The sequence below is a fragment of the Leuciscus leuciscus genome, assembly GCF_965113295.1.
Source record: "Leuciscus leuciscus genome assembly, chromosome: 21".
Lineage (NCBI taxonomy): Eukaryota > Metazoa > Chordata > Actinopteri > Cypriniformes > Leuciscidae > Leuciscus > Leuciscus leuciscus.
In genome coordinates, this window is record NC_138745.1 from 37,715,706 (window position 1) to 37,737,083 (window position 21,378).

General features: G+C 43.1%; 2 protein-coding genes and 1 long non-coding RNA gene across 5 annotated transcripts in view; 2 read left to right on the plus strand and 1 right to left on the minus strand.

Annotated features, from left to right (window-relative positions):
- Positions 1-19,601, plus strand: part of LOC309484878 (uncharacterized protein) — a 21,236-nt gene extending 1,635 nt beyond the window's left edge. The window contains exons 1-7 of one of the 2 annotated variants that reach the window (XM_082151345.1): positions 9,935-10,070; positions 10,325-10,464; positions 10,948-11,048; positions 11,132-11,271; positions 11,404-11,617; positions 12,011-12,231; positions 19,269-19,601. In XM_082151345.1, the coding sequence (XP_082007471.1) occupies positions 10,340-10,464; positions 10,948-11,048; positions 11,132-11,271; positions 11,404-11,617; positions 12,011-12,231; positions 19,269-19,436 (969 nt within the window). In that variant the 5' untranslated portion in view covers positions 9,935-10,070; positions 10,325-10,339 and the 3' untranslated portion in view covers positions 19,437-19,601. Of the gene's footprint in view, positions 1-9,934; positions 10,071-10,324; positions 10,465-10,947; positions 11,049-11,131; positions 11,272-11,403; positions 11,618-12,010; positions 12,232-19,268 lie in introns of those variants that run through there. The other variant, XM_082151346.1, reaches the window with a different exon arrangement.
- hmx3b (H6 family homeobox 3b) overlaps positions 1-21,378 on the minus strand; it is a 73,075-nt gene that overhangs the window by 21,369 nt on the left and 30,328 nt on the right. The window lies entirely within an intron of this gene.
- LOC309484868 lies at positions 506-3,843 on the plus strand. 2 transcript variants are annotated; one of them, XR_014200995.1, is made up of 7 exons: positions 506-1,087; positions 1,456-1,493; positions 1,675-1,745; positions 2,006-2,061; positions 2,305-2,386; positions 2,790-2,899; positions 3,455-3,843. It is a non-coding gene; the product is annotated as an uncharacterized lncRNA (long non-coding RNA). The 2 variants fall into 2 exon arrangements; XR_014200996.1 differs by lacking the exons at positions 1,456-1,493; positions 3,455-3,843 and having other exon boundaries at positions 513-1,087; positions 2,790-2,872.

Here is a 21,378-nt window from a genome sequence, read left to right on the forward strand (position 1 = left end):
GTTTCCAGAACGTTCCCTGTAGGTTATTTTTAGGTTTAAATTTATAACCTAAAGAGAACGTTCTGGGAACATTCCCTGTAGGTTATTTTTAGGATCTATTTTTATAACTTTAAGGGAACGTTCCCAGAACGTTCCCTGTAGGTTATTTTTAGGTTTAATTTTATAACCTAAAGAGAACGTTCTGGGAACGTTCCCTGCAGGTTATTTTTAAGTTCTATTTTTATAACTTTTTATAACCTCCAAATCCGAGACCATGGTCCTCAGTCGGAAAAGGGTGGTTTGCCCACGCAGGTTGGTTCAGTTCCTGCCTCAAGTGGAGGAGTTTAAGTATCTTGGGGTCTTGTTCGCGAGTGAGGGAAGGATGGAACGGGAGATTGACAGACGGATCGTTGCAGCTTCTGCAGTAAAGCGGTCGATGTACCGGTCTGTCGTGGTGACGTCCAACTAAGTTTTATAACTTTAAGGGAACGTTCCAAGAACGTTCCCTGTAGGTTATTTTTAGGTTTAATTTATAACCTAAAGAGAACATTCCCTGTAAGTTATTTTTAGGTTCTATTTTTCTTAAACCAATTGAATGGTTTGCAATGTTTTGTGCTTTAACACCATTTATCAAATGCTTAATTACATGACCATTATCAGGCAGTAGATAATGCCTAAGTAATCAATAACTTTGCTCATTGGTAGGCAGTCTTTTTTAGTTAATTATTATTAGGTTTTATTTGTATAACCTAAAGAGAACGTTCTGGGAACGTTCTCTGCAGGTTATTATTTTAATATCACTTAACAGGCAGATTACCAACTGACAACGTCGTCAGTACGGTCCCCTAAGGTTATAAGATAACCAACAACGTTCAGATCTATTCGCAATAACTTTTTATTAATGATATTTTAAATTATGTTATACATTTTAATTCTATATGTTTATTTAAATGCTGCGTGACTTTGAAGTGTTTTAATGCGCATGCGCGGAATCAAACACTGGAGCGCGCACGTGAGCTGCGCAAGGGCAGATGGAAACCAGAAACGTCATCAACAACTGACAAACAACAAAACTCCCGTCTGTCGCTGTTGGTTTCACTGCTTTCAGGTAAGTTTAGTCAACAAAATCTCACAAATAATACACACAAATACACTTACGTGTAATTGACACGCTTCTGTTGAATATTTACTTTAAAGAAATGGTTTTGTGTCTTTGAAAAAGTCCGTTAGCATCTAAGCTAACCGGTTTCAGAAGAGAACGTTAGGCCTAAGTTACGTTAAGTTAAGGTCTTATTTATGAAAGTTGGGGTTTTTAAACACATATTTAGTGTAGATAACAGTTTTTTTTATAGTTTTGCTGGTAATTTGTCAATGGGTGATTGGAAGTAAGCTAATTTATTTAACCTAAAAGAATGCACTGTATTGTTAACTTAATCAGTGACGTCACTTACCAATATTGCTAAAATGTGATTTCAGAATAGCGAGAGAGAAAAAAAAATCCTCTACAACAAGGGGTGAGTTATTGTTTAATCATGATAATAATTCCATATGCATTTATTTCACAATATATTATCTTAAGATTTTTATATATTTATCTTTTCTGCATTTCACCTCTGTTCTAGCTTGGTTCCTTTTATTAAACCAATCCCATGTAATATTGTTGGCTCTGTGACAAATAGCTTGTTATGTTCCTAGATCATCATGCTGTGATGGCCTGCTGCACCCCCTGTCCAAGACAATCTCCATGGCTATGAACCATATGACTAGTAAGCAAAACAGTGCACTACTGTTCAAAGGTTTGGGGTCTGTAAGATTTATGCTTTTGAAATAAGTCTCACATTTTAAAATCATTAACCCCAGGGTTTTTCAGTGAGATTGTCCTTGAGAAACCTGTAGGCTAAATAATCAGCTAAATAATAGGCGACTAATACAATATTATAATGGTCATAGTTATAATAATAATTCATTTAACTATTATGATAACATGATATCCTGATCATTAGTATATTTTATTTTATTTCTTTAGGTCTGTTTTGAATTATGTTGGCCAATGAGACTGACACCATACTGTCCAACTCAAAGGTATTTATGTATTTGTATGTTTTTTTTTTTATTGATCAATACTGAAATTCTTTGTACTTTTAAATGCTGAATGTGGTTCAGGAGGTCGACAACTTTAGGCAGTTATTTTTCACAGATATCTTGGGCAGCTGTGGCTCATACTCTTAGCCTTTAAAAATGTTTGAATTGATATCCCCAATGCAATATCAGGGGGTAAAAATATCATTAGAGTTCTTAAAGTTATGGCTTTGCTCTTGTTACCAGATGAGATATAATCCCTATTGTTTGGCCCTGTGATTCTTCAGGACAAGACCTTGATGCCATCCATAGTCAGTAGATGAAGAAGGTGAGTTTAGCCCATCTTGTCAAAATGCCTATTCATGGCGAGTTTCCTCGTAAACAGTCTTGTGTGTTTTAAACAGAAAGAAAACAGATGCGTGTCATTTATATTAGGTCTGCGCATTCGTCTTAAAGGGACAGTAGCCTAACGTACCCGCAGCTGTTTGTGTCGCCAATGGTGATCAAACATCAAAAGAGAAAATGACTTGTAGCTTTAGCAAAGATACATTTAATTAATTTATAGTTATTTTATTTTTACAGTGAAGACTTATTTTACATTTTGATAATTCAATTTCTGTACCTGATGTTTTCAGATTTAACTGAAAAACATAATGCACTGCTTATTTCAACTGTATTTTTCTTCTATTGTATTTATCTATACTTGTTATCTATTGTAATTTTCTATTCAGGTTCACTCCTCTACAAAATCCCCCCAATAGGGGTTATGCGGAGCGCCCAGCGGTCGAACCGGAAGAGGTCTAAGCATTTCTGCTTTTCACTTCCGTACACATCTGCAGGGGTAGGTCATCTCGGTTTACTGTTCATTTTCGCTTATTACACTAAAATTCTTATTTCTGTTTTAATTAAAATGTCACGAATGCTAAAATATCAGAAAAGGGAACATCCGAACAGCAGTTTTTGTTGTGTGCCGATCTGCTCTATGTCGGGGAAAATGAGTAGTACAGAAGTACAAATGGGTTCTGTACTCATAAAGTGACATCAACATCAGCAGTAGCATTCGCCATCAGGCAAGTGTTATTTAAATAAACTCCTGATGTACTTACAAACTTTCCAATGCCTGGTTTAATGAGTACAGAACCTATTTGTACTACTGTAGAAGTTTGGTGCCATTCTGGGCATTATTAGTGGAGTAATTTACCAGATACAAACCTGGAGCCGCGCATGCACTAAACCATACGGCTGATATCTCTAAATAAACTCTAAATTTTTCAATATTGTGCAGCCCTAATATTGAGCATATCTTAAAGTGAACTTGGAATGATAATTTGTGATACCAGATGAGATGTATGTATGATAGATTTTGAACTGTAATATATATATATTTTTTTTTCAGGTTTTCTGGGATCCCAGCGGAAGGCATCAAGGCATCAGATGTTGGCCTGGACAGATGTTCCTGTAAACTACACCGACCTTTGCTTTTGCATGGATGACTGATTATTACCATGTTCTGTGAGGGCATCATTATAGCAAAACTGAGCACCTGTGACAGTGGAATTTGTAGGTGTAAAGTCACAGATAAAAAAAAAAAATTGATAGTAGTTTCAAACTTTTTTTCTCTTTCTCTCTCATAAACAACACAGCAGTTACAGGTTTTCAAATTCTTCATTGGAGGTGAGACTTATACGTTATATGTAGAGCGAATTCGCAGGTCAGAGTTCACTAGACTTGAATATTATTTTCTCAGTTTTTTATTTGACTTCAGAGTTGAAAGTGGGCTTAAAGGGTACATAGGCTGTACGGAGTGAAGATTGGCACATTCATGTATATTGTATATAAATGAAGACTTTTTCAATTTTGTTCTAAGTTATAGGCTACAGTTTGCAAAAAGATAGTTTTAATTAAAATGTTTGTGCAGTTTTATTTATTGAAATATTTTCATGTTTGAAATATTAAATGTAAATTACTGTTCCTGAATACATTTTGCTAACGCTGTTTTTGATGACTTATTTTAGGTTGATAATTAAACAATGAATCAACAAAAACATGGATTGTGTGCTGATTTATTTATTTAATACAAACTGATTGATTTACTTATTAATGATAGTTTCTGTAAATTCAATTTATTGTAATAATATATTCATAGGATTTTAAGTGTTTGAACAATAAACAATGTAGATTATGTTGTTTGTAGACCTATAATTTGTGTACAGGCATATCAGGATGTGTAGACGTTAGGAGAACCTTCCGGGAACGTTCCGAGAACCTTCCGGGAACGTTCCCCTAACCTATAGGGAACGTTCTATTAACGTAAAGAAAACTTTCCTGGCTAACCAATAGGGAACGTTCTTGGGAACGTTCTGGGAACCAAAAACTAACGTTCCCAGAACGTAAAATTGTTAGCTGGGCTTCTAGGGACGGACATTGCAAATTAGCCTTGGCTATAAATGTTGTAGTGTGGTACAGGTTTATTGTTCACACGTGTCCCTATTAAATAAAATAAAATAAAAATAAATAATGAGAGACAGATCTCAGCGCCGCACGCTAGTCCCGCGGATATAAAGGACATTTCATTCTACCGAACTAACGTACCCACTAGTGCTGAATAATACTTACTCAGGTCAGTTTAATAGACGAGTGAAACGTGTGAGGGAACGCAGCGCTGCTCCACTGGCTCTACACTATCACACTACACTGCATTTGAGTGTGTTAAAGTTATAATGTTATTCTGTGTGTTAGCTTGTCTGTATGAGACTAGCAGTGAGCGAGGTCAACATTAGAATAACACACTGATCATATTCTAACATGTCATCATGTTCAGCTATATTACATTGATTAGTTTTATGTACATTTGCTCACTGTCTAATAAAGTACATGCAGGAGCGGCGTCTCGTCAAGTCGAAGTTAGTCGCGGACGCTAGCTCTCGAAAACGCCACGCTGATATTGATCCTCATTTTAGTTCTCCTTTTGTCCCAAAGTCCGCTTGCCATGGTCCATAATATAGTTCATAATATTTGAACGAAACAACAACAGCGTGAGCACGCCGCTAGACGTAACGCAGTTGTCCACATCTGTCGCCATGGTTACTGTGTGTAACGGAGGCCAGCTAGTAGTCGCTGTGCGAGTAAACCTCACTCCTCTGATCTCAATAGGCGCTCTAGCGGCAGACGCTAGCTTTAGCCTGCTTGTTAGAGCGCCTGACTCTCACGCTGGAGACCCGGGTTCAAGGCGAGTAGGGTTAGGGTTAGTAGGACCCGGATGGAGGGTTTCATACGGCAGTACGAGCGGAAACCAGGGATAACGCGGATATTACTGACAGGCGACATGTGGGACAGGGACGAGCCATTATTTACAATTGGAATTTCTCTGAAATTAAAAATCTTTGGGAGCTTTTGGGATGTTGTAAGTACACAACTGCAGGAAATATATCACACTGTGCAAGTGCTTTTTGGATATTTTATTACAAAAATCGTACATATTGTAGCTTTAAAATAGAATAAAATATAAAACGTAAGATGATAAAACTGTAGGCTACACTCGTCAAAGGTAAAATAGTTTATGTGTAACTATATATTATCATCTAAACTGATAAACGCTACATGAAGATATTAAGATATTAAAACATTATCATCATGATTTCCTGTAGATCTGCTTTAAACAGTGTGTGTGTGTGTGAGAGAGCGATGTAAATAAATCAGCCTTGAGACGCTGTCGATCACCGGATGTTTGGATAGAGGATCTGAAGGTTTAAACTCTGGGTTTAATTCCAGCTCAGGAAGCGAGTGATAAGAGCCGGAGAAACCCAAGCGGCCGCTGGACGCCTGACCATCTGATCGCCTGCAGACCCCAGTCATAATTAATACATTTATCAAATTAATTACTGGGAGAAGTCTCGGAACAGTGGCTGACTTCATGGATCTCCGGCTCAGCTTTCGGCTAATGAGAGTAATGCAGGAGCGACTCGACATGACAGACGAATGATGTGCAGGAATTCTGAGGGAAACAGAAATATGTCATTGTTTGGTGACGAGAACAAGAGTGGCTTTGTCTCTCTCTCTCTCTCTCTCTCTCTGTCTGAAACACACCTGAGATTCTGCTGCCGGTCAAACACACACTCAGAGCTCGACAGAAGGAAAGGGGAAGTGCTCCTAGATTCTCCATGTTCATTCGACTCATGACCTTTGACCCAGAGAAGCAGTGATTCTCGTCTCAGTGTTCGTCTGGTCCAGACTCATGCATCACTCACTCACTGCCATTATTCTGATCTTACGCTTATAATCCTCTAATATTCCAGTGGATGTGTGTCTGATCGTTGGAGTGTGTGACGTCACTGGTGAAGCCTTAAACTCGTCATGCGCTGGTCTTTTCTCCTCTATTATCAGTATTATCTATTATCTATTACTATATTATCTATTACATTTCCTATTATCAATGTAAAGCTGTCTATCAATGTTAAAAGCACTATATAAATGAAGAAGATGACTCTATTGTTCTGTATATCGAGTGAAACGCTTCTGGAACAAGAACAAATGTGGGCGGGGCTTGATTGTGTCTTTGGGGAAGTGATTGGATGGTTGTGGTTTGCTATTGGCTGATCTCATGTGAGTGACAGGTTATAGCCCCGCCCTCGTCATCAGAGAAGAGAAGTTATTCTGATTCATTATTAACACAATAATGATGTGCACACATAAATCATTTTAAATAAACAGCAATATTCCATAAAAAAATTGGATTTCATGGTGACTTTAAGGGTGTTTTTATAATCTGAAGTTGCTCTTGAGCTCGTCTGTGGTGGAGATTCAGGTTAATGTGTTAATCTCAGTAATATTTAACATTTACTTACAGATGAAACATTACACAGTCATATTTCAGTTTCATGATCCTTCAGAAATCATTCTAATTTGCTGATTTGATGCTCAAGAAATATTTTTGATTATTATTAATGCTGAAAACAGTTCATCTTTTTGTGGAAACAGTCATACATTTTATTATTCAGATTTCTTTGATGAATAGAAAGTTCAAAAGAACAGCATTTATTTGAAATAGAATCTTTTGTAACATTATAAATATCTTTACTGTCACTTTTGATCAGTTTAATGCGTCCTTGTATTCATCTCTAACCCTAAAGAAGCTGTAGTGTGTATAGTGTAGTTTATGTGTAGTTTTTTCGAGTGTGTAATGTATATTTTTTACAGGTTTTTCTTCCTTGAATTATGATTATAAAGCATAATTTCATACATTATCAAACCACAGACGCGACAGAATATTGTCCTCATCTGAAGACATCATTAAAATTGTTCTAAAATGATCCTTAATTAGTGATAATTCAGGACAATACAGGTAATAATTAGAAAGAGCGAATATCTAAATCATTTGATAGTGTGTTCTGTGTTCTGACATGATTCGCTGTTTATTGTGTGTAAAGTTTATTTATCGTCAGAATCATAATCATATTCTCTGAGTGACGTTTCTCTCTGATAGCGGAGCATAAAGGAATCATAATAATTGACTCTGTTCACTGATTGCAGCAATATTAAATCCTGTTCGGAGGCTTTGTGTGGGAATTCCGCTGATATTGCCCTGGCTTCAGTCTCGTCTGTGTGTCTTTGAGCTGTTATCGCGAGATCTGCCGCTGAAGTGCAGGTCACTGAAACGCTTTATTGCGCTTTATTGAGTTCATTCGCTTCGGTTTGAGCTTCAGCTGTCGATGCGAGTCTGTTTGAGCTTCTGATTCTTATCGCCAGCGCGGACCGCTTTGTGTGTATTTACACCGAAATTAAACATTCTTCATCTCCAAACTAATATCCTCTTTTTTATGCCTGTGCAGCGGCGAGCGAACAAAAGTCTGGAGAAACATTCATTTCTGTGATGAACGAAAATCCAGGAACATCACGTTATAAAAGCTGTTTGTGTTTGAGCTTCAGAGGAAGATTATTATTGCCATTATTATAGTTGAAACAGCAGATCGAGTTATATTACTAGTTAGCAGGCGTGACGTCATCAGCGCTCCAGTACATGCTGCTTGTTTACAGAAGCAGTGAGACAAACAGACAGAAGCAGTGAGACAGACAAACAGACAGAAGCAGTGAGACAGATAGATAGACAGAAGCAGTGAGACAGACAGATAGACAGAAGCAGTGAGACAGACAGACAGACAGAGGCAGTGAGACAGACAGACAGACAGACAGACAGAAGCAGTGAGACAGATAGACAGAAGCAGTGAGACAGATAGACAGACTGAAGCAGTGAGACAGACAGACAGAGGCAGTGAGACAGACAGACAGAAGCAGTGAGACAGACAGACAGAAGCAGTGATACAGACAGACAGAGGCAGTGAGACAGACAGACAGACAGACAGAAGCAGTGAGACAGATAGACAGAAGCAGTGAGACAGACAGACAGAAGCAGTGAGACAGACAGACAGAAGCAGTGAGACAGATAGACAGACTGAAGCAGTGAGACAGACAGACAGACAGACAGACAGAGGCAGTGAGACAGACAGACAGAGGCAGTGAGACAGACAGACAGAAGCAGTGAGACAGACAGACAGACAGACAGAAGCAGTGAGACAGACAGACAGACAGACAGAAGCAGTGAGACAGACAGACAGACAGAAGCAGTGAGACAGACAGACAGACAGACAGACAGAAGCAGTGAGACAGATAGACAGAAGCAGTAAGACAGACAGACAGAAGCAGTGAGACAGACAGAAGCAGTGAGACAGACAGACAGAAGCAGTGAGACAGGCAGACAGACAGAGGCAGTGAGACAGTCAGACAGACAGACAGGCAGTGAGACAGACAGAAGCAGTGAGACAGACAGAAGCAGTGAGACAGAGGCAGTGAGACAGACAGAAGCAGTGAGACAGGCAGACAGACAGAGGCAGTGAGACAGACAGACAGACAGACAGAGGCAGATAGACAGACAGAGGCAGACAGACAGACAGGCAGTGAGACAGAGAGAAGCAGTGAGACAGAGGCAGTGAGACAGACAGAGGCAGTGAGACAGACAGACAGAAGCAGTGAGACAGGCAGACAGACAGAGGCAGTGAGACAGACAGACAGAGGCAGATAGACAGACAGAGGCAGACAGACAGACAGGCAGTGAGACAGAGAGAAGCAGTGAGACAGAGGCAGTGAGACAGACAGACAGAGGCAGATAGACAGACAGAGGCAGACAGACAGACAGAGGCAGACAGACAGACAGACAGACAGGCAGTGAGATAGACAGAAGCAGTGAGACAGAGGCAGACAGACAGGCAGTGAGACAGACAGAAGCAGTGAGACAGAGGCAGTGAGACAGACAGACAGACAGACAGACAGAAGCAGTGAGACAGACAGAAGCAGTGAGACAGAGGCAGTGAGACAGACAGACAGACAGACAGACAGAAGCAGTGAGACAGACAGAAGCAGTGAGACAGAGGCAGTGAGACAGACAGACAGACAGACAGGCAGTGAGACAGACAGACAGACAGACAGACAGACAGACAGAGGCAGTGAGACAGACAGAAGCAGTGAGACAGAGGCAGTGAGACAGACAGACAGACAGACAGACAGAGGCAGTGAGACAGACAGAAGCAGTGAGACAGAGGCAGTGAGACAGACAGACAGACAGGCAGTGAGACAGACAGACAGACAGACAGACAGAGGCAGTGAGACAGACAGGAGCAGTGAGACAGAGGCAGTGAGACAGACAGACAGACAGAAGCAGTGAGACAGACAGACAGACAGGCAGTGAGACAGACAGACAGACAGACAGACAGACAGACAGAGGCAGTGAGACAGACAGACAGACAGACAGAGGCAGTGAGACAGACAGACAGACAGACAGAGGCAGACAGACAGACAGACAGAGGCAGTGAGACAGACAGACAGACAGACAGAGGCAGACAGACAGATAGTGAGAGAGCGAGCGCTGGTTGTGAAACTGTTCCTGGATAGGGTTTCAGCTCTGCTCACATGTTCTTCAGATTGAGTTCTTCATCAGAATCAGTGACAGTCTCCAGCTCACGGTCAGTATCACAGCAGCTCAGCATGTTACTAACTAACCCTAACTAACTAACCCTAGCTAACTAACTAGCTAACCCACACTCGTCCAGTAAGCTGCGGGCTGTCTTCATGCCTGTGCTTCTGCTGATCTGTGCTGTAGGTCACAGTGTTTCTCCAGATGTTTGTCTCATGAAGTCTTCATTTCAGCTCTTCTACGTGTCCTGGAGAGTTTGATTCGTATTTCTGATTATGTGTGTGTGTTTATGGTTGCTTTCAGATATTAGACAGAAGAATGTTCCAGATGGTTCAGTTTTTAGTTCCCTCAGGGCCCAAAAGACCCGGTAACCCCAGCGTTTCTCAACCGGCCGGACAGAACCGGACTCAGCCCGCTCACAACGAGTTTCTACAGCATGTCCGGTGAGGACGTATAAAACAATATTTAGGAAAGGAGTCTTATATGTTCACCAAGGCTGCATGTATTTGAGTAAAATACAGTAAAAACAGTAATATTGTGAAATATTATTACAAATCATCATATTAGAGTGATTTGTGAAGGATCATGTGACACTGAAGACTGGAGTAATGATGCTGAACATTCAGCTTTGATCACAGGAATACACTTTACTATATATTCATATACATATTCATATATATATGTATGTATATTTCTGTATATATATATGTGTGTGTGTGTGTGTGTAAGTCTTTACCATTATGGTTTGCTGGAGTTACTAGAGAGTTTAAAGTGTCCTGTCAATCACAGCTGTCAGGCTCCGCCCCTTTCCCTGGAGTGTGTTAAGCAATGTTTTCTAAGTATGTCACATTAGCCTCCAGGTCAACATGAGATGAGCTCAGGATCTGTGTGTTATTGAGTGTTATTCTGCTGATGTCTTCCCGCAGGACAGTCACCGGTCTCAGACAGCAGGACATGTTCTATAACCTGCGCGTCCCGAACGAGTCTCAGACGGACCGAGACGAGATCAGCCTGGTGCTGCTCACAGGTGCGTCCCGAGCCTCAGTCTGTCAGAACCAGCTGTCGAACACCGTCTCACACACGTGTGTGTGTGTGTGTGTGTCGCTCCAGGTCACGGAGTGTTGTGCATCGACCTGAAGACGTGGAGTGGCTCGGTTTCGGCCCGGAGCGAGACTCGGGTCCGATCGCAGCAGCAGAACCTCAGCAGCGTCTCCGTCGAGCAGCTTCCCGACGCGCTTCAGGCCATCACGGTCAGAGCATCATTCATTCCTCAGAGCAAACCAGGGCCGTCTCCCAGTTCAGGGGTCAAAACATCACTGTAATCCCAACTGTGTGTGTGTGTGCATGTGTGTGTGTATGCGTGCGTGTGTGTGTGTGTGCAGGTGAAGTCCAGAAACCTCTGCAGTCACATGATGCGCTGCGGGCTGAAGGTCCGGCCGTCCCTCTTCATTCCCAGAATGCTCCTGCTGTCTGAGGACTGTGCGCTCCGGGACGAGCTGCTGGTGTCCGGCGCTGAGGTCCAGGCGTTCCTGCACTCGCTCCGGGGAGGATACGTGTCCTGGCTGTCCGACGCCTTCACTCCGTCCTGGATCTCAGGTCCGGCTGGCGCTCACAGTATTTGTGTTATTCACGGTTTATCAGACTAGATTAGGCAAGGCACGTTTATCTATACAGCACAGCTCATACACTACGGCAATCCAAAGTGCTTTACACAGAAAGGAATGAAAATAATCACAAAATAAAAGCAAGGAAAATTAAAACAGTTATAAAAGGAATTAAAAGAGTAAAAAGATGATACACAGATAAACTTCTCATCTGGCAAAACACCGGTGTATCATTATTCACAACTCCCAGTTTTACTGTGAGATTTTCACACAGATCACACACTGTGGCTGTGTGTGTGTGTGTGTGTGCAGGTCACCTGTCGTACGGGCAGATGTGTGTCAGTGTTGTGCTGATCTGTGTGTGTGTGTGTGTGTGTGTGTGCAGGTCACCTGTCGTACGGGCAGATGCGTGCGCTGCGTGAGCATCTGGAGCTCATGGGAACCTGGGATCTGCTCCTGCTCTCCGACGGTCAGGAACTCAGTGGAGATTTCCAGAGCTGTCGACATCTGGCCCTCAACCGACACGACACTGACCAGCTGGAGTTCAGCAGAGCCGGGAGTCTGATCACCGACACACTGTGGAGTCTGCTGGGACACACACCTCAGGTACACACACACACACACACACACACACACACACTCCTCAGGTACACACACACACCTCAGGTACACACACACACACACACCTCAGGTACACACACACACACACACACACACACGACACACACACACGACACTGACCAGCTGGAGTTCAGCAGAGCCGGGAGTCTGATCACCGACACACTGTGGAGTCTGCTGGGACACACACCTCAGGTACACACACACACACACACACACACACACAAACACACACCTCAGGTACACACACACACTCTTACACACACACACACACACACACACACACACACACACACACACACACACACACACACACACACACACACACACACACACACACACACACATATGTATATTGAGTGAAAAGCTTCTGGAACAAGAACAAATGTGGGCGGGGCTTGATTGTGTCTGTGAGGAATTGATTGGATGGTTGTGGTTTGCTATTGGCTGATCTCATGTGAGTGACAGGTTTTAGCCCCGCCCTCGTCATCAGAGAAGAGAAGAGAAGTTATTCTGATTCATTATTAACACAATAATGATGTGCACACATAAATCATTTAGAATAAACAGCAATATTCCATAAAAAAATAAAATAAAAGAATTGTCAGGGTTGATTTCATGGGGACTTTAAGGAACGGTTTGTGCTCCTGATGTGAAGTTAGTTACACAGAAACATTTTGCTTTGAGTCAAGTCTGATCTCTCTTTTCACACACATTGTTTCAAAGCAGCTTTACCAAAAATCATGATATTAATGTTTATAATATCTTTATGCCTTATAGTTGCATTTATCAGATTAGAGCTGGACGATCATATAGTTACATTTAGAGACGATATAAACAATCAAGCGGTTGAGATTTGCTGTATAGTATATCTTGCGTTACGTGAGTGTGCTGAGTGTGTGTGCATAGAGTCAGACATGCTTATAATGAGCTGTGCAATAATATAGTTTATATTTTGTGGCGATATGAGGAGTGATGTTTGTCGTGAGCTTCAGTAGTTCTGCAGATAAACCCCAGGTCTGTCTCAGATGTTGTTGGCGTGTGTCAGCACTAGGTGGCGCTGCAGGGTGTGTGTGAGGCAGAGGCTCGCTGCTAATATGACATGTTCCTCTTATCAGTTTAAAGCATCAGATAAGAGTGAGCGGATGAGACACAGCTCTGCTCCACCGGATCCACAATAACACACACACACACACACACACACACACACACACACACACACACACACATCTCCTGCATCTCGCTGAACAACACACACCTCCAGTGATCACACACACAACATCGCTTTCATCTCATCTATTCCTGTTTTCCAGCGCAAATATCTAAACACTCCTAAATCAAAATACATTTACTGGAGAAGCTAAACAACCGAGGATATTAAGTCTTGTTTTCTGCTTAAAACAAGTATAAACTCACGTTTTCACTTTAAATTAAGTTTATTTTTCTGACCCAATTGGCAGATTTTTGTTATTGTTTGTTTTAAGTAAATCACTTTATTTTGATAATTTTTCATTGAACAAGGCTCCGTATCTTCAGTTTCTCCAGTAAATGTATCTAGAAACCCATACATAAATATATTATATATATTTTCAGACGTACAGTCGTGTTCAAAAGTGCCGTCCGGAGGAGATGCTTGTTTTTAATAAACCTACAAGCTCAATGAAACCATCAAATATGATAATATGATCAAACAATTTTAAATATGTTAAATATGAGGGAAGAACAAAACACAAAACTTGATTAATCTGACAGAATTGTGTTGCACAGACAAACAAAAAGCTGAGAGGAAAAAGCAAACATTGACTACAACATCATCAGTTATAAATATTTGGTTTGTTCTCTCTTGTTTTTGCATGTGTTCATAATTTCCTTGTATGAAAGTCTGGATAAAAAATATGTTGTACAATTTGTTGTGTTATATTATATATAAAACAATCAACTCGTAGCACAACTACTCAATATGATTACAAAACCTGCAACACATTTATAATAATATTTGAATAAAAGGTAAAGATGTCAGTTTTGAACATCACGAATGGACAATACTGTACTTTTCTGAAATATACTGCAAAAAGTGGCCAATATATTTCTAACATAAGTTAATATGTTACAGAAATAAGGTTTAGTAGTAATACATTTTATTTGTAGAAAAATAATCTGCACTGAAATCTCTATTTTGGCCATAAAAGTGTCAATGTTTTAGATTTTTCTCCATGTTTTCTATGAAGCGGAAGTGTTGTAAACTCAAACTGTGCCGCTCATGTCCCGATCAGAGCTTGTGTAATTATCTCTTCATCCTCACAAACCTGTGAATGTTCCTGCTTCAACAGCCCTTCAGACACACTTCAGGAAATCAAGATCAGCATTTACATCGCAGATTCAACACGAGTGTGAATGTGAAGATAATCACTGTCCATTCTTGTATAATCGAGGTCAGATTATGTTATGCATATTTTGAATATATTGTCTGAAGGGGGATGATTATGTCCTTTCACTCTTCTTTGATCGTTTTTATTATTGTCAGCATACACTTTACCATCCAGCAACTGACCGACGGTGCAAGTTTTGTTGGTTAACTTGCAAATTGAAGCGGCTGCACTTGATCGTAATGGTTGTTCAGAACTACGACTCAGATTATCTGTGTGTTCAGTTAATTGCTATTAACGCTTTTCATTTGGTTTCATTAGCCTCGTCTGATCGCTTTGCATTCACTGAAGGAACTTGAGAAGTTGAGCTTGAGTTCTCTTCATTATGCAGATGGAGGCGCGTTCTGTGGAGGATGATGATGATGATGGGGAGACGTGCGAGTCGATTTCGACAGGTTTATGGTCTCATTGTGTCTCTCGTTTATCTGAGGACATCAGTTTTACCCACTTGTGAGTCTGTTAGTCATTTAGAGTAAAGTGGGGAAATGTTGCTTGACTGAATGTTGTTGTCAGAGCCAGAAAAAGAGGCTTTTTGGCGGCAGATAATTAGCTGCTAACTGCTAAGCTAACTGACCCATACTAACCAGCAGCTGACTGACCCATACTAACCAGCTGCTGACTGACCCATACTAACCAGCAGCAGCAGCTGACTGACCCATACTAACCAGCAGCAGCAGCAGCAGACTGACCCATACTAACCAGCAGCTGACTGAGCCATACTAACCAGCAGCAGACTGACCCATACTAACCAGCAGCAGCAGCAGCAGCAGACTGACCCATACTAACCAGCAGCAGCAGCTGACTGACCCATACTAACCAGCAGCAGACTGACCCATACTAACCAGCAGCAGCAGCAGCAGCAGCAGACTGACCCATACTAACCAGCAGCAGCAGCAGACTGACCCATACTAACCAGCAGCAGCAGCAGCAGACTGACCCATACTAACCAGCAGCAGCTGCTGACTGACCCATTCCAACCAGCAGCAGCAGACTGACCCATACTAACCAGCAGCTGACTGACTCATACTAACCAGCAGCAGACTGACCCATACTAACCAGCAGCAGCTGCTGACTGACCCATACTAACCAGCAGCAGCAGACTGACCCATACTAACCAGCAGCTGACTGACCCATACTAACCAGCAGCAGACTTACCCATAGTGACCAGCAGCAGCAGCATACTGACCCATACTAACCAGCAGCAGCAGCATACTGACCCATACTAACCAGCAGCAGCAGCAGACTGACCCATACTAACCAGCAGCAGCAGCAGCAGACTGACCCATACTAACCAGCAGCAGCTGCTGACTGACCCATACTAACCTGCAGCTGACAGACCCATACTAACCAGCAGCTGACTGACCCATACTAACCAGCAGCAGCTGCAGACTGACCCATACTAACCAGCAGCAGCAGCAGCAGCAGCAGACTGACCCATACTAACCAGCAGGAGACTGACCCATACTAACCAGCAGCTGACTGACCCATACTAACCAGCAGCAGCAGCTGACTGACCCATACTAACCAGCAACAGACTGACCCATACTAACCAGCAGCAGCAACAGACTGACCCATACTAAGCAGCAGACTGACCCATACTAAGCAGCAGCAGACTGACCCATACTAACCAGCAGCAGCAGCAGCAGCAGACTGACCCATACTAACCAGCAGCAGCAGCTGACTGACCCATACTAACCAGCAGCAGACTGACCCATACTAACCAGCAGCAGACTGACCCATACTAACCAGCAGCACCAGCTGACTGACCCATACTAACCAGCAGCTGACTGACCCATACTAACCAGCAGCAGCAGCAGACTGACCCATACTAACCAGCAGCAGCTGCTGACTGACCCATACTAACCAGCAGCTGACTGACCCATACTAACCAGCAGCAGCAGCAGCAGACTGACCCATACTAACCAGCAGCAGCTGCTGACTGACCCATACTAACCTGCAGCTGACAGACCCATACTAACCAGCAGCTGACTGACCCATACTAACCAGCAGCAGCTGCAGACTGACCCATACTAACCAGCAGCAGCAGCAGCAGCAGCAGACTGACCCATACTAACCAGCAGGAGACTGACCCATACTAACCAGCAGCTGACTGACCCATACTAACCAGCAGCAGCAGCTGACTGACCCATACTAACCAGCAACAGACTGACCCATACTAACCAGCAGCAGCAACAGACTGACCCATACTAAGCAGCAGACTGACCCATACTAAGCAGCAGCAGACTGACCCATACTAACCAGCAGCAGCAGCAGCAGCAGACTGACCCATACTAACCAGCAGCAGCAGCTGACTGACCCATACTAACCAGCAGCAGACTGACCCATACTAACCAGCAGCAGACTGACCCATACTAACCAGCAGCAGACTGACCCATACTAACCAGCAGCACCAGCTGACTGACCCATACTAACCAGCAGCTGACTGACCCATACTAACCAGCAGCAGCAGCAGCAGCAGACTGACCCATACTAACCAGCAGCACCAGCTGACTGACCCATACTAACCAGCAGCTGACTGACCCATACTAAGCAGCAGCAGCAGCTAACTGACCCATACTAACCAGTGCTTTGTAAATTAATCTACCGCTGGGTTTGACCGATGTCAGGCATGTGGAGTGTTTTTGTTAAAAATGAGGCACTTTAATGAACGTCTACTTCCTGATTGCCAATAAAATCTGTCGCTCTCCTTTAATCCCTCATTTGCTGTAAAATGCGATTAGCCAGGTTTTTATCAGAACTTGTGCTTTGATATTTATCTGAAATGGTCTTTATCTGCAGTTCCTCGTTCTGAAGAGCTTCTCCATCTGTTGTGCTCAGAGATAAACCGGTTAGTGGACACTTTGGCTCATTGTCTGTTGTTTTGATAATCACACTTAATAACACTGGGCATCAATACAGTCTTTAAACCCGATTTGGCTGCTAAATGGAGTTACAGGGCAGCAGTCGTGTGCGTGCGGCTCGTCTAATGCCATTACGAAGGTTTTGAGGTCAAATTCAATCCGGCATGAATTGAGCCTGAAGAGAGTCATCGAGCTGCAGAGTCCCAGCGCTCGCGAGCAGACGCTCCGTGTTTAAGAATGTTTAGATATTAGAGCTGGAAAACAAGACAAGAAAAGTGTGAAGTGTGTGTGGAGTACAGGGACGTTAACGTGTGGGTTAGCTGCATCGGGAGGCCGCTATTAAAACAACACACACACACACACTCACTCACTCACTCACTCACTCACTCACACACACACACACACACGCACACGCGCACGTGCACGCGCACGCACACGCACACACACTCACACGCACACGCACGGACACACACACACACACACACTCACGCACGCACGCACGCACGCACACACACACTCACTCACACGCACACGCACGCACACACACGCACACGCGCACGCGCACGCACACGCACACTCACTCACACGCACGCACGCACACACACACACACACGCACACGCACACGCGCACGCACACGCACACACACTCACTCACACGCACACGCACGCACACACACACACACACACACACACACTCACACACACACACACACACACTCGCACGCACGCACGCACGCACGCACGCACACACACACACTCACTCACACTCGCACACGCACACACACACACACACACACACACACACACACACACACACACACACACACACACACACTCACACGCACGCACGCACGCACACTCACTCACTCTCCATCATTGTCCGACTCTCTCACTCACACACACACACACACACACACACACACACACACACACACACACACACGTGCAGGTTCTCTTGGCTTTTTGTGGCTGTGTGTGTGTGTATGTTTTGTCATGTAAAAAGAGCTTTAACACAGCGAACGCTGATCTCTGCCTCCATTAACAAACCCTTCGCCCATTTACTTCCTCTCAGATGAAAGAATGGATGGCTAGAAAAAACATAATTGAAAAATTGTGAGCATCAAGAATGAAAGAAAATCAAGCCATGAAAAGAGAATGGTTTTAATCCAGTGAGGCTGGAAATACTCGCGTCTATTATCTGTGGATGTGTGAATCTCATTAAACGGCCATTGTGTGACACACTCACACTCTCACACACACACACACACACACACACACACGCGGACCCGGAGACGAGCGACGGGACTCATGAGTGTAATCCACAGATCTGCTTTTCAGACCAGCCTCGTCTTTGATGCTCAAGTGTTTTTCCTCATTATGTGTCGCTCCGCGTGAAGATCCAGCGTTCTGTTCCGGACTGGATATCCTTCAGTTTACATGAACGACTGAGAATCTGTTCGGTTCAGCGTTCGCTGTGTGTGTTTAGTGCAGACGACACGACTGAACCAGGTGTCCACAGAGGTCACGACCCTCAGGGGTCACGGCAGACTCAGTGTTACACATGCCTTGTCCAAATAGACACACTCGTGGTCTTGGCCACTGGAGAGCGCGTGCACTATGTATACACAAATAGAGGAAATACGTCATGCAAGTGGTCAAGTGCAACGACTGAAAGTGTGTGTCTGGACAAGGCAGAGTGACTTATATCCAGGGTGTGTGTGTGTGTGTGTGTGTGCAGGTCACCGTCTCCATGTACAAGCGAGGGGCTCAGGGCTGGCTGGGAAAACCGCTTATCGCCACGGCAACAATCCCGTCCAGCACACGCGTGATGTTCCGCATCCGAGGAGAAACTGCAGACGCCAAGATCCCGGCCGGCAGCATCCGCTCCATCACACTGAGCATCTGAGGGAGACTCCGTTCTGTCCATCGTCTTCATTACTGACTAATCATGAAGAAGGTTATTTACATTTCAGAGGGGCTGTAATTCATGAGGACTGATCAGTACAGTAATGATTCATAGACATCAGCCTGCATGTTGAACTGTACAATCTTAAAGCGGTGGTATAACGTCTCTGTTGTCCCCAGAGTGTGTGTGTGAAGCTTCAGCTCTAAATACCCTACAGATATTTTTGTACAGCATGTTAAATTTGTCCCTTTTTGAGGGTCAGTAAAAACGTGTGTGTGTCCCTTTAAAAGCAAATGAGCTGCTGCTCCCGGAGCTTTAAGAGCTCGTGTGAGTGTGTGTGTGTGAGTGTGAGTGTGTGTGTGTGTGTGTGTGTGTGTGTGTGTGTGTGTGTGTGTGAGTGTGTGTGTGTGTGTGTGTGTGTGTGAGTGTGTGTGTGTGTGTGTGTGTGTGTGTGTGTGTGTGTGTGTGTGTGTGTGAGTGTGAGTGTGTGTGTGAGTGAGAGAGTCGGACAATGATGGAGAGACTCGAGAAGAAGTGACAACATGCAGAGCAACAGGGCGTTTCTGAACGGCTAGTTGAGTTTGTGTTGCTGATGTGGAGTTAACTATCTTCAATTAGCATATTCTGTTATGATAATCTATAAGTCGCTCGTGTGGGAACTGTTGTACGATGCCTAGAGTGACATGATATTACTGTATTGCAATAAATGTGAAAGACGGATGCGACAGCTTTAGCTGAACTCACAAATGAGCTCGACTACAACTCTTCCTCTTCTCAACATGCACTGCGTGTTCCCGGGGGCGGGGTTATGTAAATTTTAGGGTTGGTGATGTCACTAACCTGGGGGCGGGGTTATGTACATTTTAGGGTTGGTGATGTCACTAACCTGGGGGCGGGGTTATGTACATTTTAGGGTTTGTGATGTCACTAACCAGGGGTGGGGTTATGTTTAAATCGGTTCGAGAAATCTCCAACGGGGGGGGTTTGTGATGAATTCGGTTTGAGAGTAGAGATAAAATCCCGAGGCACACACGCACACTAGCACACACGCAAGCTCTCGCTCCCTCTCTCTGCCGTGCGCCAGCCGCGGCGCTACCATTGGGCCCGGGTGGGCCTGGGCCCACCCATTTTAGGTCTGGGCCCACCCATTTTCTACTATGGTTTTGTACGTTTCTTCGTTCGGATCTATTTGCGATCCATTCCATTCTAAACAAACAACGCAGTTTACATGCTTCGTCCTTGTTTCATTATTCATTAAGATAATAATAAATAAATGCACGCATAATTATCAGTGAACTTGATAAATGTTGCAGATATGTTTTGCTATGCACAAACAAATGACTTTCAACTTATGTGTGCAAAATTCAGAATAAAATGAATGCAGCAATTTGTACAAATAGAGAGTCTGTAGGTCTACTATACGTGTTGTAGCCATTAAATAAGCTCATTTAGTTTCATATTTGTTAAAATATTATAATGTTATTTTTTCATCTATGTTGATTATGAAAAGTGAACCGCACGAGTAAGATAGGATGCGCAATATATCGAGAGACATGGCGTGGGTCAGACATGATTTTGACCACTTAATTAAGTTTTGTTTTGTAGAAAGACTTTTTTTAAGTGAATTTCGTTTTGTATAAATTGTATCTTAATTTTTATTAAAAAAATTATCAACCAATTTCCTGGAACCAAGAAGCAAATATAGTAGACGATATAGGCCTAATCATGGAGGCGTCCGCTTGTGAACTGGAGCGCATCTCATTCTCATCCTAACTTAACGAAACTCAGCGTAGGCCTCACATACATGAAATATATCTTAAGAAAGCTTGAAATGTCTTTTTAACAATTTAAAACGAAAAGAAATGCTACATAATCAGAGATGTAATCCATGATGTGCATTTCTCTCTATAGGCGCGTTCACTACGGAGATATGGCGATCGTC